Genomic DNA, 18988 nt, shown 5'->3' with positions numbered 1-18988 from the left:
AAAAACAGAATTTCTCATAATTTACTGTCGTTTCTGCTCATAGCTCCTGTAGTAGGTATGTCGTGCTGTGGTGTTTATCCCCCAGTCCTACACAGCAAGTACCCCCCCTCCCCCCCCCCGCGCCTATTACCGTCGAGCATGTCATCTACAACAGGAAAGAATTCTTGGGACTGTCTTATTCACTGTCACTGTAATGAACACGCTGTCAGTGCCGCTAAAACTGTGTAATTCTTTGATGTCAATTTAGATTTTTTTTATTATTTTTTAAGTGTGACTGACCACCACTTCCTCGTTCTTCTGTGATCAGTGACCTCCCCCCCTCCTCAGCCCTGCCACTCCTCCTTCTCCTTCTTCGTGAGTGAGGCTCTTCGTTCTACTGTATTGTCTCCTATGATTTTTTTTTCTGTTTTATATCGAATATCCTAACTACTGTAGACAACCCTTAAACGTGTCCACCTGGAAGTTGTTCAGAGTCATTAGTTATCACACCTGTACTAAGAGCCTTCCAAGGTCCTCCTCACAGCTCTCGTCCAGGGGAGCTCCTCGCCCTCTAGCACCGAGGACTCCATCGACACAGAACACACCAGTTGGAAGTTCTACAAGATGGCGACGTTGTCATAGTTTGTTGATATAGCGCCTCGGGTTTCTCTCGCTGACTATTTACTTAATAGCTGAGAAACTCGCTGAAGACCTGAGTCACTTCCTGCTCGGACACCTGTTCATTTATACTCGTGAATCGCGTCGTGAATGTACTTCTAGCAAAAACAAAATCTGAAAGTTTTCAAAATATCTAATTTGCAGAATTGGAAAGTAACGCAAACTATTGATCATTGGTAATGTATCTGTACCTCAACCTGACGTGTTTGGGGAAGATCTTGTTTGTCATGAAAAAAAAGACAGATGAGAGAGACATAATATATTAGGTAATATAAAAATGAAGTCGATACACCTGGCATGTAGGTCATACGCTCCCCGCCCGCCTGTAACCTCATCTACTGCCAGGGGTCCATGGGAGTCTCCTGTAAGGGTCAGGAAGTGTAAGTTCCCTCTAGGGAGGTAAGTCAGAGAACGGGACTTATACCCCGGGGCGAGGAGCCGATGACTCGCTGAGCGGAGGATAGACCACAGGGTTTTTAGACCAATATGAGGGTCCCTGGTGCTGTAGTCTCCGGCCACCAGGACCTCTATATTAATGCCTCTTCTGGAGTCATTCAGAGGAACCTATCAACTGGGTCAGGAAGTCTGGGGTTGTCTGCTGGAGGACTGAAGGGCACTGGTGTGACTTGAGTCTCTTTAGGGACACACTGACGTCCTCTGTGTGGGCCAGGAAACGCTGATTGCTTCACGGGAGTTAAATTAGTGAACGGGACTTTTATTTTTACTCTGGGGGGGAGGAATGTGTCTTGGTCCAGGTGTGTGTGTGTGTGTGTGTGTGTGTGTGTGTGTGTGTTTGTGTGTGTGTGTGTGTGTGTGTGTGTGTGTGTGTGTGTGTGTGTGTGTGTGTGTGTGTGTGTGGCGCCACCTGCAGTATCGCTTCACCTGTGTGCTGTATTATGATGAACGATGTGTGATTACTGGAACGTGAGATTATGTTCACACACACGCTAACATATAGACATAGGTAAATACAGTACACTCCCTCGCACCTGTACACACAATCACATATTCACACACCCATACACACACCTCTTCTTCCTCCTCCTCCTCTTCAACTTCTTCTCTCCTGCTCTTTCTCCACGTTTATTCTTATTCTCATCATTATTATTATTTGTATTATCATCATCATACTCTAAAAATTCTTGGATTGTATGACGTCCTTAGTGGAGGTGTAACTCAAGACTCCCACGGACCCTCATTGTGGAGGTGTGTACTTGAGTGGCATTGTTCCTTCAGTTCTTACCTAACGCTGGTACGGACGTCTGCTCTCCACGACCCCTTCAGGAGATGGAGAGACGTTGCTACATCACATCCTCCTGCCGGTGATTACATGTGGCTCAGGTTATTGTTTGGTTCCTTGTAGGTAACGGATGGGGTGGCCTCCCTCCCTCCCTCCCTCCCTCCCTCCCTCTGTCTCTTCTTCTTTCGTCCCTCCTCCTCCTATTTCTCCTTCTTCCTCTCCTCCTCCTCCTACTTCTTCTCTTCCTCCTCCTCTTTCCTTCCTCACGATGATTTCTCCTTCTTTTAACTCTGTACGTGTGTGTGTGTGTGTGTGTGTGTATATGTCTGTCTGTGTATGTCTGTCTGTGTATGTCTGTCTGTCTGTCTGGTACTTTATTAAGGCTATAGACCAGGACAATAGAATCCCAAGAGGTGATTCAGACCGAGACCTCGTTTAGGGTATGACGTATCTAACCATCTGGAGTGACGGTCCTCTTAACACCATAACAGGGAGGTCCTCAGTCCTTCTACCTCCGTCACCTTCGGTCTACTGCACCATAGGGAGGACATAGGTAACCTTAATATGGGTGATAGTCTATCGTTACCTGGCGCCACTCGTCTTAACTATGGGTATTGTTACACCTGTTGGGTATTGTTACACCTGTGGGTATTGTTACACCTGTGGGTATTGTTACACCTGTGGGTATTGTTACACCTGTGGGTATTGTTACACCTGTGGGTATTGTTACACCTGTGGGTATTGTTACACCTGTGGTATTGTTACACTGTGGTATTGTTACACCTGTGGGTATTGTTACACCTGTGGGTATTGTTACACCTGTAGGTATTGTTACACCTGTGGGTATTGTTACACCTGTGGGTATTGTTACACCTGTGGGTGTGTTACACCTGTGGTATTGTTACACCAGATTTAACGAAGGGAAAATAACGACAGTGACGAACTAATGAACTCAGGCTGCCAGTGACTCTTAAAGCGTGACTGACGCCGTGAAACAATCAAGCCTGGCGAACGGTATCTCTTGTCACCTCCATAATCATGTCGTTGTGAAGGTGGTGGAGAGAATGCCAGGCGATGCTAACTGCTTGTGCTGGCGCTCTTTGGTTTTTCCCCAGTGCACGGGCTATACTATGATCCTACATGAATGGTTTAATCTTCACCTATTATGCCAGTTAGGTTTGGATTTAGGTTAGGTTGAGTTGGGTTTGGTTAGGTTGGGTTTGGTTAGGTTAGGTTGAGTTGGGTTTGGTTAGGTTGGGTTAGGTTAGGTTTCGTTGGGTTTCGTTAGGTTGGGTCTACTGATTTTTAGGAGAGTCTGTGGGGGGTCTAGTAATTCGGAAGTGTCTGCTGGCTCTCAACACCTGGCCAGAGAGAGAGAGAGTCTTCTTATCTTGTGGGATCCATTCAATACACTCCTTCATCTCTCTCCTATCTCTTCCATATAGATGGAGATAGATGAATGGAGTCATCCGGCATAGGTAGAGACAGGAGAAGGTGGTGGAAGAGGAAGGCGCTGTGGGAGGGAGGGGGTGGGGTGGAACAGCTGTTTAAACTCAATGTTCAAACACAGGTTCAGTGGCGTCTACAGTTGTGTGTGTGTGTGTGTGTGTGTGTGTGTGTGTGTGTGTGTGTTGGTGATTGATTAGTTCTCACTATTTCCTTCCACTTGGTTTATCAATATCTATCTCCCTCCCTCCCTCCCTCCCTCTTTCTCCCTCCCTCTTTCTCCCTCCATCAATCTTGCTCCCTAAACCAGCCCTCCCCTCCCCTCCCCTCCCCTTCCATCTCTCCCATCACTGGCCAGACTCCCTTCTCGGATGTAAATGACTTAATTTACATAATCAAATTCTACTACTGTGGTTCCATAGGCCTCGTGCGACGTATAGGGGAGAGGGGGGGGGTGGGGGGACAGGGGGGAGAGAGGGAGGGGGTCGTAGGGGGAAGGGGAATTTCTATGGGTAATAAGAGTACGTTGACCTTTGACCTCGCTTACCAACATAGGCACGTGATTGGTCAGAATGTTGTGAATGGGTTAAGTGTGAGAAGATTCGTTGATGTTCTGCTCCCGAGGGAAATATTTCTTTAGTCAAGTCAGTAAGGTTGTGTAGAATGTTTTTGTTGTGTTTGTAAAGGCATTGTTTGTGTTTTTGTCTTTTTTCTTGTTTGTTTATGCTCTATGTATACTACCATCATCCCCCCCCCACCTACACCCACACACACACACACACACACACACACACAAACACACACACCCCTCATACACCAACAATACCACACCATCCATACCATCCACACCACCAACACATCCCTATACACACACACACACACACACACACCTAACAGGAGCTGCACCCCCGCACGCCCGCACGCCCATCTGTGTCGCCTATTTACCTTAATTTATGTTATCTTGGGCCGCCACCACTCCTGTTGTTGTAGAGGTTTCCTGGCGCCTCCTCCCTCCTCTGGTTGTGGCTGGTTGTAGTTGTGGTTTTTGTAATTGTGGTGGTTGTGGTTTTGTGTTTATTGTGATGGTTGTAGTTGTGGTTTTGATTGTTGTGGTAGTTGTGGTTGTATTATTTGTAACTGGTTTTTTTTTAGTTGTTATTTGTGATGTTGGTTGTTGCCATATGTCCTGGTCTGGTTGTGGTGGTGGTTGTGGTTATAATAATTGTTTTTATTGTGGAGTATGGTATTGTATGTCTCTCGCGTCGTCACCAGCCAGCCAAGCTCTTGTGGGTCAGTGTGACAGTGGCTACCCGGTACCACCAATAGCAACGTAATCACGGATGCTAGGGGTCGAATCCTTGCGGCTTTTTGCACAACCGATAGAGGAAATGACTCTCTCTCTCTCTCTCTTGTCCGAATAAAAAGTTTGAAAATATAAATTAGATCCGTTGAACTAAATGCTTAATAATATTCGCCAAATTATATATTACTACAGATTTCGACAATAAACTACGTAAATTATATATATATTTTTTTTACTGATATCGACCTAAAAAAGACGTATTGTATAATGTCAGGGAGGGTTAAAGGGTGCCTGGCAACTCCGTAAAGGTCATAACACTGAGCATTGTTATCATACGGTAATTGTGATGTATTACGAAACTCTGTGTTCGTTCCCTTTAAGGTCATCCCATCATAGAAAACGTGGGAGATCGTGTACGTTTTCTCTTTCACTATTCTTATGATGAGAGAAAACGGAGAATTTTTTCAGGGTAACTTAAACATTCTGAAGTTTCCCCGTCATAGAAAATGGTACCTAGCCAGTATAAGAGAAAACGGAAATATTTTAACAGATAACTACTGCATTATATAGTAAGCGTTTATATTGTAGATAATTTTTGAGTGAGTATGTATGTTTTGTTGATATTATCACCATTAAATCACCAATAGTTATTATCGTGCCTATTTATCGTCTACTAGGGCAACTTACAATAGCTAATTCATCTTAAATAGCCGTGAAAGTTTAGACAATACGGTTAGGTAACGTGCTATTAGCCAAGATTTACGACGACAGAGACAAGTTCATCACCTACAGTACAAACAACAACACCTGGAACTAAAAACAAAGCTATTACCTGAGGGAGTGGCTGCAGGTGGTCGGCCACATAACACTACAGTAATTGCCATACCTGTGCATTAATTGCTACTCACCTGAGGCCAGACGTCCCTCCTGTTGCTGTACGGATGACTGAAGGAGTTACCAGGGAGAATAGGTGCCTGAGGGTGAGGAGGAGGGGGGACTGATGTATTTGTACACAATAAAAAGATGACGCCTCGTGCACAATAGACTGTTGACGCATCTAGTTGTGCACGACAAACAGATGACGTCTTGTGCACGATAGTCACTTGACGTATGTTCTTGTGCACACTTCGACTGAGTGACCACCAGAAGACATGCTATAGACATTTACATAACACTGCCATCAACGGGGGATTAACATTGACACATACTAAGCATGAATACTGGTCTGAGAAACGAAAAGTCTCACTCCACAAAACACCTTGGCATTATCCCCTATTGTGTCTGTTGAAGATACGATAAATTTGGGTACGAAATTAAAAAGTGAATAAAATTTACACATATAGGAAGGAGGAATGAATAAGATGAATATGTAAGGGATAGTGAATGGTGAATGGTAATTTTTCATGGGGGGTAGAGCAGGGAAAGACAGACAGACAGACAGACAGACAGACATTGAGACAGGGGGTGAAATGGTAAGGGAAAGTGATGTATAAATGTGTAGAAAGTGACAGGAAACAAGTAAGAAACACACACACACACACACACACACACACACACACACACACACATGGAGCATGCTATATATTGAATACATAAATGACATAAATATTTGGAAATGGAAAAAAATATAAAAAACTAGTTCCAATATGTGTTAGTAAATTTTGTTTTAATGTTAAAAGAAACTCGTTATTTTTTGGGGAATTTGAAAAAAATAAACAAAAAATAATAAATGTCCCAACAAGCAACAACGAAAAATAAACAAAATTAACCCAACATACTAGTAATACTCGAACAGTGGGAAACAGTGAACGTGGCACACCTTTCATCTATTTGGGTTCCTGGCACCTGGTGGTGTCTGTGGCACTACATGTAAGAAAGTCTCCCAGGTTACAACAACCCCCCCCTCCTCCTCCTTCCCTAACAACAACAGGAGGAGGAGGAAGTTGCGAGGAACACCAGGAGGAGGAGGAGGAGGAGGAGGATGGTAGACTTTTTCACCATCTGGGAAAAAGGAAGAGTTTAGACAGACAGACAGAGAGACAGACAGACAGACAGAGAGACAGACAGACAGACAGACAGACAGACAGACAGACATATGGTTGTTACTCTCGACTACCCTGTACATAATAACAACTTGTTAAAAGACCATCACACACACACACACACTAGGATACGGTCACTACCTGTACTTAATTAACTCACCTGTAATTATATTGATAATTTTAAGTAGATTTTGTGATTTTGTTAACCTAAATGTACAAGTTTTATGAGACTTTTATTATACCACGAGGGAGATATTATATTTGTACTTATAAATATACCTGTTTGAGAATCGTCCAATCTAGTTCATTCGGTGTTAGCTAATCGTCCAATCTATTTCACTCGGTGTCTGATAATCGTCCAATCTAGTTCACTCGGTGTCTGATAATCGCCCAATCTAGTTCACTCGGTGTCTGATAATCGCCCAATCTAGTTCACTCGGTGTCTGATAATCGCCCAATCTAGTTCACTCGGTGTCTGATAATCGTCCAATCATTCACAGTGACCAGAAGTCTTCACCTGCACTAATGGCCATGACTGTGCACTGAAATTTCCACAGACTAATTTTAATGTACCGTAACCGTGTTGAAATTCATCTACCTTCGTTTTACCTGTACTTGTGTTTTACCTGTAATTGTGTTTTATCTGTATTTGTACCTGTGTTTTACCTGTAATTGTGTTTTATCTGTACTTGTGTTTTACCTGTAATTGTGTTTTACCTATATTTGTACCTGTGTTTTACCTGTAATTGTGTTTTACCTGTACTTGTGTTTTACCTGTAAGTGTGTCTTACCTGTACTTGTGTTTTACCTGTACTTGTGTTTTACCTGTAATTGTGTTTTACCTGTATTTGTACCTGTGTTTTACCTGCGTTTACCTGTACCTGTATTTTACTTGTACTGTCACTGGAACGGAATTTCATCTACTTACATTTGGCCTCAATTTATGGTACACCATTTAGAATTATTATTGTAAATTGTAACAGAAAAAGAGTGTAAAGGTTTAAAATTGAAATCTGTACAATGTTAAAGTAATCTTGGTAATATATAAAAATGGATATATTCTTGTCTCGTGTGTGTGTGTGTGTGTGTGTGTGTGTGTGTGTGTGTGTGTGTGTGTGTGTGTGTGTGTGTGTGTGTGTGTGTGTGTTTTATGCCCCACGTCATCATCCAATTACCTGGTGAGGTCTTGGTAGCAGTGAGTAACCACATTACCATCAGAGTGTGTGTGTGTGTGTGTGTGTGTGTGTGCCATGTGTGTGTGTGTGTGTGTGTGTGTGTGTGTGTGTGTGTGTGTCTTTCATCTCTACTCTCTTCCGCTCTCTGCCTCTCTCTTTTACTTCCCATGTTTATCATCTCTTCGACTCAATTATTGCTTCCTATTTCGTGTTATTTCATCTTTCTTGTTTGTGTATTTGTTTTTTGTTCTTACTGTTTTTTTTGTTTCTGTCCTTGTTTTGTACTGTCTGTCTGTCTGTATGTCTGTCTGTCTGTCTGTCTGTCTGTATGTCTGTCTGTCTGTCTGTATAAGAAATCCAAGTTAAAATCAGTATTCTTTATTTGATTCTGTTTTTTGTTCCATTATTCTCACTTCCTCTTCGTAACGTAACACTGAAAAAGATAAATGATTAGCGAGCTATTGTTTATCTATTCAATATTGGATTGTTATTATTATTTTTCTTGTTATTTTGTTTATTATCAATTATGAAGTGAAATGAAAATCTAAAAAGTCGAAAGAGTCGATTAAAAGTCTGATTTATGACTTATTTCCTCAGCTAATGTCTAAATACTCCAGCTAGCATTTAAAAAGTCAATTCAAAGTCTGATTCACCTCTAAAGGATCAACTATGAACCTAACTCACGATTTACAGTACCTTAGTAAACATTTAACAAAGTTTACCTTAAGCACTGAAGATCTAGAGGAGTATCCCCTTAACCCATTCTCTATGACGTGACGGAAAACTTCACGGGAGAACCTACCTTATGGAGCTCTACTCATAAGGTCTGTTTTACCCCTTGATGTTCGTCCTCCTCCTCCTCCTCCTCCTCGGTCAGTCAACAGCATTCCTCGGTTCGCACCTCCACACAGCTGTTCTTGGCCCCGTCAGCTGTTGTAGTGTGACGTCACCTGCATATACAAAACAGTATTTTTTTTTCTTTTTGATGTTAAATATACGTGAGTGACTTAGTAATGTTACTTAAAGAAGAATAAACTTAATCTAATCCTACCTTGATAACTAAAGTGTAGCTTGTCTTGACGTCACACTTGAGACAGTGACATCAGAATAATAACAGCTAATATCATAACGTCACTAAGACACGGGTAATATTATGAACTTATACCGATTATAATAACAACAGTAACTACCCAATTCAACTCTACATCACACACAGCAGCTGGCGTAGTAGTGAAGTCGAGTTTTTTGTTGACTGACTTAAGCTTCCAGGCAGCTCGACCGTTGTTACCTGATTGACTTTCAGGGATTTATTGTATTACTACGAACATTTCATCAATCACTATATTCTCTAAGTGTATGTGTTTGTTTTTATTGTTTCTTGTGTTTTAATAGTGTTTTGTTAAGGCACTGTTTGGTTTGTTCTCAGCCTCCCTTGAGTCCTGTAGGTGTTGTGTGTACTAAAACATTCATTGAAAAAACTCACATTAGATCAACATTCATACTGTAAGAATGTGTATATGTCTTGTAATGTTTTCTCACTATAAGTTGTGTAAATGTTAGCAATCTGTGTTAACAAAATGCAAAGTTATAGTGAAAACTCAATATAACGAATTTCTTTATATAATCCGTTAGATCGGGGTATCATATCTAACGGATTCTCGATATAACGGATTTTATAAATACGTTAGATGGGGGGTATCATTTTTAACGGATTCTCCTCGATATAACGGACATTTATCTCCATATAATCCGCTAAATGGAGGTGTCCACTGTATATTTTTTACCATTACAAACCTAAGTGGGAAAACGAGAAGTAACAAGGTGAATTTAGGTCATATTTATTAACAAATTTAGTAGCGCAGGTGTAGTGAACATGTAGAGAGTAGATATATCCTGAAGTAGTATGTGGTTTACCTCCCTTGATTGTGGCTAATTGGTGATGGTGGTGGTGATTAGTTCCCCAGGTAGTGTGTCAGAGAGGGGATTATTACCTGTGTTGTTCTTGGTTACAGAGTGTTGCTAATTGATCTTCTTCTTCTTCTTTGCTCCTCTTCTTTCCTCTTCTTTCTTCTTCTTTCTTCTCCTCCTCCACGTATTGCTATCAGAATGTGTCTAATCGTATTTTCTTCTCGTCCTGACAGCAAGCCCTCAAGTCACGTCAGAAAGATGCCTCCTCGGAGAGTCGATCGTCTAGCCCTCGAGACTCTGGCCTTGTGATGTCCTCAGCCGCTGCCTCCGACGCTGAAGGTGACCCACGTTCCCCCACTGGCGGTTCCTTCAGGAATTCCCTCGCCTTCTTCCAGCGGGCAGCTCATCTCGTCGCTAATAACACCAAAAATACCACGATAGGTAAGTCTTGTGCAGGTGATAGGAGTCTTGCATCTTGTTTTGGTTCTTGAGAAATATTACTAGCAGTGGTTGTGTAGTTTGTCAAGTGTTAGATTATTTAACAATTCCTATGAACTAATCGCATTCAAACACCTTTTTTTCGTCTGTGTGAATGTATGTAAAACAGTATAGACGCCATCAACTTATTTACATACCTGACCTACCTGAACTATTACCTGTGTTAATTAGAATCGGTAAATCATCCTCATACCTGAGTCTTATCGTTACAGGAACAGGAATACAGTAGAGCTTAAGGTACATTATCTACTATGACTGTAATATATAGGTACACGGTACATCCTATGACTGTAACAGAGAAGGTACCGTACACTAGTTTAAAAATAGTATTGTATCTAAAACGTCACCTCGTAATATTAACATAGTTGTGGTGGCGGTCGTCACCCTCTTATGAATTAGTGTTTAGCTATGAACTACTTAATTTGTAAACACGTGCTAGAGGCGGCAGCTTGTTTGATCCACAGTCGGAGTTATTGAAGCACTAGGTGGCTCTTCCTCTTACCCCCAGTAATTGAAGCACTAGGTGGCTCTTCCTCTTACCCCCAGTAATTGAAGCACTAGGTGGCTCTTCCTCTTACCCCCAGTAATTGAAGCACTAGGTGGCTCTTCCTCTTACCCCCAGTAATTGAAGCACCTGATCCTTCTCCCTCAGTAATTAAGCACTATATGACCCTCCGGTAAATGAAGCACTAGATAGCTCCTCTCCCAGTAACTGAAGCACTAGATCCCCCCAGTAAATAAAGCACTAGATGGCTCCTCCTCCTCCCCAGCAATGAAGCACTAGATCCCCCCTAGTTATTAAAGCACCATATTCCCCCTCGCCCAACAACTGAAGCCCTACTGTAGATCACCCTCCAGTAAATGAAGCACTAGATGGCTCAGGTGAAATCCTGCACCATGACGTCACTGCTCCTTAATTACTCCTCCTCACCTGCTGTATTACCTTTCAAGGGCATCACCCAATTACAGGTTATGTCTCATTAAGCACCAATTACACTATTATTATTAAAACAGACTAATCACCAAGGGAACTTGCTTGAATTTGTAGTTTGATAGGATAATTAGATGGGTATAACTAGTTCAGGTTAGGTTAGGTTAGGTTAGGTTAGGTTAGGTTAGGTTAGGTTAGGTTAGGTTAGGTTAGGTTAGTCAGGGGTTAATCTTCAGGTGATGAGTGTTATTCATCTTTTCCCTACTGACGATACTCTACTACAGGAACGCGACAGAATGGATCATCCTTCTTAGCGACAAGTAGTGAGGGCTGGAATCATCAGACGACCACACCACCGACACACCACAACCACACCGACCACACCACAGACCTCATCAGTGGTGTTGGAGGAGGAGGCGGTGACGGAGGAGGAGGAGAGCTTCGAGGACGACCTAACCCACTTCGAAGACCAAGGCACCTGAGCAGGTCCTGTTCATCAATGGCCGACCACAGTACCAAGATGACTTAAGGTGAGTCTTGATACTAGTTCACAGGTGAATTCAGACACTAATTAAGTAAGTCCTTCAGGTTAAATACGACGATAACATTAGGGGAGTCCAACCTAATTAGGAGCCTCACCTGGTATTAACAGTACCATAAGAACGTCAGGTGAGTCCAGATACTAATTAAGAAGTCCATCAGGTAACTACAGTGTCATTAGAACGCCAGGTGAGTTAGACACTAATTCAGGAAGTACCAAGGTGAGTCTAGACACTAATTAGGAGGTCCACCAGGTGAGTCTAGACACCATTTCCGTGGTACCCAGGTGAGTTCAGACACTAATTAGGAGGTCCACCAGGTAACCACAGTACCAGAATGACGAGGAGTACCACGAGAGGTATTTGAGTCACCCCTCTCACTACTGTACACACTCAGTCTACCACACATGATGTATTAACGTGTTCGCCTCGTACCGTTAACTTCCTCCCACCCTCCGTACCACCCCCTCTCCCTCCCTCAGAACCCCCCTCCCTCGCTCAGTACCCCCCCCTCCCTCCTCAGTACCCCCTCCCTCCTCAGTACCTCCCTGTCTCACTCCCTCCTTCACCCCTTCTCTCAGTACTTCCCTCCTACCCTCCACCATTCTAACCTCCTCCTCCCTCCCTCCTCCCTCCTCCCTCCCTCCCTCCTCCCCTCCCCTCGGGTACTCCATCATGCATCAATCATGCGTAATCTCTCTCTCTCCTCCTCCTCTCTCTCTCTCTCTCTCTGTCATCATGCAACCCAGTGCTGGGGGGTCATGCAAGGTCCAAAGCGTGTGTGTGTGTGTGTGTGTGTGTGTATGTATGTGTGTCCTCAAAGTGCACGTACAAGCGACGTCAGACCTTTACCCCCGCATACCTGAGTTACCATGACAACACGGGGGAGTGGCGTTGACCTAATGATTGTTGTTGTCTGGTTAGGGTTTGGTTGGGGTTTGGTTAGGTTAGGTTAGGTTTTGGTTTGGTTAGGGTTTGGTTGGGTTAGATTCTGTTTGGTTAGGGTTAGGTTGGGTTTGGTTAGGGTTTGGTTAGGGTTAGGTTGGGTTAGATTAGGTTTTCGTAACTCAATTACAGGTTTTAGCGTCTCCACTTTTCGATTCATATCAGCCTCCGAGATGATTGATGATTTTACCAAGTACTCACTGTGTTCGGGGTTATATCGCGTGTTGGAATTCATCCTCACTGGTCAGTCATGGAACCTAAAACACCTGACAGTTAGTTTACACTCTATAGTATATAACTGATCCACCACCACAGTCAACACTCGAACCAGTTATATTTCCTCTAGTTGGGAGGCGGAGGCGGCCAGTTCGGTAAACACTCCACTCACACTATAACAGTTAACAGTTAATTTGTACTCCTTCTCTAGTTACTGGCATCACCGCTATAACAATTACCAGTCCAACCAGTTAGTCCAGTCAGTCAATACAGTTTTTGCCTCACGGTCACTTCTTTAAACTGTGTACAACAAATTTTTGACTGTTTGACTGGTGCATTTCTCTGAGGTGACGAGATAAGGTTGGAATTTTAAGTGTAAGGGGTTGACAGAGACGCTGGCGAAGTGATCGGCAGTGCTGGCGGAGACTTTTGTTCACGGTGGGGGCGAAGCTTTTGGTCAGGTGGGAAATATTTGAGTTTGTTTTCATATGTACTCTCTCTCTCTCTCTCTCTCTCTCTCTCTCTCTCTCTCTCTCTCTCTCTCTCTCTCTCTCTCTCTCTCTCTCTCTCTCTCTCTCTCATATATTACAGAACAGATACATGATTAATACTGATAATTACACGTGAAATTACAGACAGGTAATCCAGTAATTTAATGTTATATTACAGTCACGGTAACACCTGGCTACAGTGAGACTAATACTCACCTGTAATTACATCTCAGGTGTAACTCCGAATTCCCAAGGTCTTGTAAGTTAAGACTCCACCCCCCGTCTCCACCCCTCCCGGACCCCCTCAGCCCCCACCCCTCCCCTTTAAGAGAGAACGAGAGAGCGTATCCGGTTAACAGTAGAGTCTCGGTGCAATAAGGCGGCCATTTTGGATGCTATTTTCTTCCTAAGGTGTTCAAAATGATTTCCTTATGGCCATGACTCGTAAGATATCCAATAGTCCCGTAAGATCTGTACTAAATAACGCAATGACGGACACAAAAACGAGACATCTTTTACCTGTGACTAGTAATTAGTGTCTCTCCCGTCCCACCTGTTGTCACCTGTGATCAACCAGCGGCGTGTAATTAGTGAGGTGATGAAGTAGTTACCGGTGATATATTAGCTCAGGTAGATGGCACCACACAAGGCACTCAGGTGTGGCACTTGACCTCAGACTCAGATGTGATTTACAAGATGGAGAGATTTAAAGGTTATTTGTTGAGTACGAGAAGGGCCTTATGGTCGTTGTACTCGTAGGGCTTAGGACTAGTGTTATTGTACTCAAACTTTAATGTCATAGTACTCAAGGGGTTATACGTAGTGCTATTGTAATCAAATTGTAATGCCATCGTATTCAAGAATTTAGGCCTATTGTCAGTGTACTCAAAGTTTAATGCCATCGTACTCAAGAGACTAGACCCTAGTGTCATTGTACTCAAACTTCAATGTCATAGTACTCAAAGGGTTAACACCGTTCGAACACTTAACAGGAGAATTTCACACCTGGTCTACCTGTGTAATTAAGTAAAACACCTGTATAATTGGTCATTATCGCCAGAGAGAGAGAGAGAGAGAGAGTACCTAAGCTTGAAATGATATGTAGGACAGTTCTCACGCTTAAAGGGTGGGGTAAAGAATTGAGAAGATTGGGGGAAGTAAGTGGGGTAAATGGGAGAATGTAAGGGAGTGATGAGAGGGGGAGAGGAGGGAGGGGGAGGAGGGGGTGGACATGCATGTAAAAGAAAGAAATGACTGTAATTTGTAATGGCTGATGAGTGTGTGAGTGGTGAGTGTGTGGGGTAGTAGGTGTGTGGGTGGTGAGTGTGTGGGTGGGTAGATTATTATTGGGTGGTGGCGAGTGTGTGGTGGTGGGTGTGGGTGGTGGTGAGTGTGTGGTGGTGGGTGTGTGGGTGGTGAGTGTGTGGTGGTGTGTGGGTTGGTGAGTGTGTGGCTGATGGGTGTGGTAAGGTGGGTGAGTGTGTGGGTGATAGGTGTGTGGTGGTGGGGTGTGGCGTTGATGAGTGTGTGGGTGGGTGAGTGTGGGTGGTGAATGTGTGGGTGGTGGGTGTGGGTGGGGCAGTGCTGTGGGTGGTGAGTGTGTGGGTGGTGAGTGTGTGGGGTGTAGAGGATGGACTAATACCGTAGACTTATTTACACAACGTGAATTGTTGGCTGGCTACACCCTCCTTCTTCTCCACACTCATACACACTAAATCCACCCCTTCCTCTCCACCCCTTCTCCCCACCACCCTCCTCACTTAGTAGCATCCATCATAAGATGCAGGCACTATTTATATCCTCCAAAGATATAATATATCCTCAAATATTGTGTGTGTGTGTGTGTGTGTGTGTGTGTGTGTGTGTGTGTGTGTGTGTGTGTGTGTGTGTGTGTGTGTGTCGGCTGCTATCGTTTTGTTATTATTACGAGTCATATTATTGTTCCAGAGTTCTTGTTGTTATTCTCCCTCGTTAGACTTATTCTCCCTCGTTAGACTGTTATTCTCTCCTCGTTAGACTTATTCTCCCTCGATAGACTGTTATTCTCCCTCGATAGACTGTTATTCTCTAGAGCACCATAGTTAGTCTCCCTTTATTGTCATCTTATTCTCCCTATGACTATATTATTATCTATTATGATCTCCCTATAAAGCCATATTGTTCTCCCTATGTATGTGTTGTTCTCCCTATAGTGTTCCTCCTATAGTGTTCCTCCTCACCATATAACTGTTGATGAGTGTTGTGTTGTGTTTCAGCTGGCGTGGTGGTGGTGGTGGTGGTGGTGGTGGCGGCAGCTGGACCCGGGTGAGGATAGACGGCAGCGGTGGCAACTCTGTGGTGGTGGCCGCTCACAGCCCGGACACCCAGCCGCCCTCAGTCGCTCACAACTACGCCTCGCTGTTGAAACGTTCGTCCGCTTCAGCTCACGCCGCAGAGAGTACCGCAGCTTCTGTAGCCGCTGCCGAAGCCGAGACACAGACGCAAGCGGACGATCTCACCAGTTATGTGACATTACCCCGAAGGAAACCGTATCTAAATTTTAAGAGTGTTTCGAGTGCTTTAAACAATCCCGGTGTTGGTGGCGGTGGTGGTTCAGATTTCGATAATGAAGACTTGAGATATTTTAAGGAAAGAGTCGGCATCTTGAAACACAGTGGCGTGAATACCATTACCCGCGCCCAGAGTTTTAAGGAGGGACTGAACTGTTACTCTAATGAATACAACAATAACTCCTACGGCTTGTCGAGGACTCAGAGTTTCCACGATGGCTTAGCTAGTGATTTCAACGAGTTAGAAAGTGTTAAGCCGAAACTACAGAGGGCGCCGTCCGTGGATGAGATATTAGAGTCTGTGAAAACGTTGCGGGCCAAGAAAACGATGGTGAAGTCGACCCCAGACCTGTTGAGTGCCCAGGAGCCCGTCTACCACTCGGCCTCATTGCCCAGACAAAAGAGTAACAAAGGTAAGGCCCCGCGACCTCCTGGCACTTCTACCCTCCTAGGTGTCAGGTATAATGGCACTACAAATTCTCCCCACTACGAGAGAGTGCCAGAGCCAGACTACGAGCAGATCCCAGAGGCGGGTATCCCTTACTACGAGAACTTGTGTCGCGGCAACAACCACTACGAGAACATCCACCTGAAGGGCGAGGTGATCTACGACAGTCCCAAACCCACCGAACACCACCACTACGACAAGGTGCACGCTGACTTACACTACGAGAACGTTAAATACGACGCCCCGGTATACGAGAACCTGGACGAGAAGGAGCCAACCTACATGAATATTAACAGCAGCACCCTCGGGAAGACCAACATGTACGCTAACCAAGACGCCAACAAAAAATGCAGCAGTCTTAAATCCTCCAAATCGAGAACGAATAAAGTGACCATAAGTGGCAACTCCATGATGCAGGGCACTACCTACGACGTCCCGAGGACAGCCACACACATTTATGACTCCCCGCAGAAACAGGTCCGTTCTGTTGGGTCGACACAGGCCAGCGAGTACGATACACCAAAGAACAACCGCTCTGTGCTGCCTCAGTCAACACAGATCGTCCTGATGGCAAAGACTGACCAGAAACAGAAGATCGACGATATCTTCGCCGACTGTGATCAGGATTCTCTGGAAGGCGACAGAGACAGAGAGCCCGACATCCCTTCTCCAGGTGAGTCTTGAAGGTGTTTACTTGAGTTCACTTTCAGAGTAACCTAACCTAACCCAACCCAACCCATCCCAACCCAACCCAACCCAACCCAACCCAACCCAACCCAACCCAACCCAACCCAACCCAACCCAACCCAACCCAACCCAACCCAACCCAACCCAACCCAACCCAACCCAACCCAACCCAACCCAACCCAACTCCAACCCAACCCAACCCAACCCCCAACCCAACCCAACCCAACCCAACCCAACCCAACCCAACCCAACCCAACCCAACCCAACCCAACCCAACCCAACCCAACCCAACCCAACCCCCTAACCCAACCCAACCCAACCCAACCCAACCCAACCCAACCCAACCCAACCCAACCCACGACACCTCACCATAGTCCATACACCGACTCTTCAAACACGGAAGAAACTAAGAGTGGGTAGCGGTCACCATATACCTGTTGGCCTCAGTAATGCCACCCGACCAACTCACGGTACAGTAAGATGAATCATTGGCGACATTTGGGGTGATATTTAGCTTCGGGTTGAGGGGAAAAGTTGAAAACAAACACACACACACACACACACACACACACACACACACGTCAGAGAGATACATAGAGAGATCAAGAGGCCAACACCTGGGGTCAGAGATGCATCAGTGTCATTATATGCGTGACGGTAGCGTGTTGTGTGTGTAAATAAGGAGGATGCTCATGATACCTGACGCGTGGCTGCCCGTGTCTGTGAAGCCGGGAACAGATCACGTAGTGGCTACAAGTACATACATAGAGACATACATAGACATACACAGACCTACACACGTGCCTCCTCCTACCTGAGTCAGAAGTCAATCAACCCCTGGCGTGATTGACGTTGACAGCACAGTACACACAAGCTCGTGGTTAGTGAGTGTTTGACGCACACACACACACACACACACACACACACACACACACACACACACACACCAATCATCTTATCTGCACGAATAGCGAGAAAAAAACCACTTGTATTTTTAGGGGATTTTCTTGGATTTGGGTTTCCCGCTGGACCGCCAATGAAGTGAACCACTGGACCCAACCACACCCTAAAACCGGTCCAGTGATACCTTAGCGAAAACCAGTAGAATGTCCCGTTAATGTTGTGTAAAGTCTCTGATTAAAATCGTCTTAAGTTTTTATAAGTGTCTTAAGTGTCATTGATCTTAGTTATATTAAATAAAAGTCCAAAATAACTCGAACAAACTTACTAAGATTAAAATTCAAAGTTTTTTCAATATTTTGTTCCTATCAACACTTAAATGTAAACAAAGATGGCGGCTTAAGATATGTAAACAAAGATGGCGGCTTAAGATATGTAAACAAAGATGGCGGCTTAAGATATGTAGACAAAGATGGCGGCTTAAAATATGTAAACAAAGATGGCGGCTTAAGATATGTAAACAAAGATGGCGGCTTAAGATATGTAAACAAAGATGGCGGCTTAAAATATGTAAACAAAGATGGCGGCTTAAGATATGTAAACAAAGATGGCGGCTTAAAATATGTAAACAAAGATGGCGGCTTAAAATATGTAAACAAAGATGGCGGCTTAAAATATGTCAATGAAAATAGTGACTTGAAATTCAATTTTTTTTTTAAGTTAAGGAAGAAAAACATATAATTTACATACTTTTTTACCCAAACTGTAAATGTCTTGTAAATAAGGAAATAAAACAAACATTAACAATAAGAAATAAATAAAAAATAATCTCCTTTTTCAAACATAATAATAAAAAAAATTCTATATCGGAACAAAATTTAATTAATAAATAAAATTAAATCACAAAAAATATATTAAAAACAGGAAGTTAAACATTAATAGTGTGTGTGTGTGTGTGTGTGTGTGTGTGTGTGTGTGTGTGTGTGTGTGTGTGACCTAACGAGTGTTTGTTT

The 18988-nt window shown here is 43.9% G+C and overlaps 2 protein-coding genes across 2 annotated transcripts in view; both read left to right on the top strand.

The window, feature by feature from the left end:
• The window catches only part of LOC121858984, an 87746-nt gene extending 76017 nt beyond the window's left edge, over positions 1-11729 (top strand). Inside the window, exons 4-5 of the mRNA XM_042355639.1 lie at positions 10005-10212; positions 11485-11729. Of these exons, the coding sequence (XP_042211573.1) occupies positions 10005-10212; positions 11485-11729 (453 nt within the window). The remainder of the gene's footprint in view (positions 1-10004; positions 10213-11484) is intronic.
• A 3918-nt stretch (positions 11730-15647) lies between these two features.
• LOC121858983 overlaps positions 15648-18988 on the top strand; it is a 105690-nt gene continuing 102349 nt past the window's right edge. Inside the window, exon 1 of the mRNA XM_042355638.1 lies at positions 15648-17061. Within this exon, the coding sequence (XP_042211572.1) occupies positions 16269-17061 (793 nt within the window). The 5' untranslated portion in view covers positions 15648-16268. The remainder of the gene's footprint in view (positions 17062-18988) is intronic.

Source organism: Homarus americanus, unplaced genomic scaffold (genome assembly GCF_018991925.1).
Source record: "Homarus americanus isolate GMGI-L3 unplaced genomic scaffold, GMGI_Hamer_2.0 scaffold55805, whole genome shotgun sequence".
In the NCBI taxonomy this organism is placed as follows: Eukaryota; Metazoa; Arthropoda; class Malacostraca; order Decapoda; family Nephropidae; genus Homarus; species Homarus americanus.
Note: the sequence above shows the minus strand (reverse complement) of the source record. Positions and strands in the feature narration are given on the sequence as shown.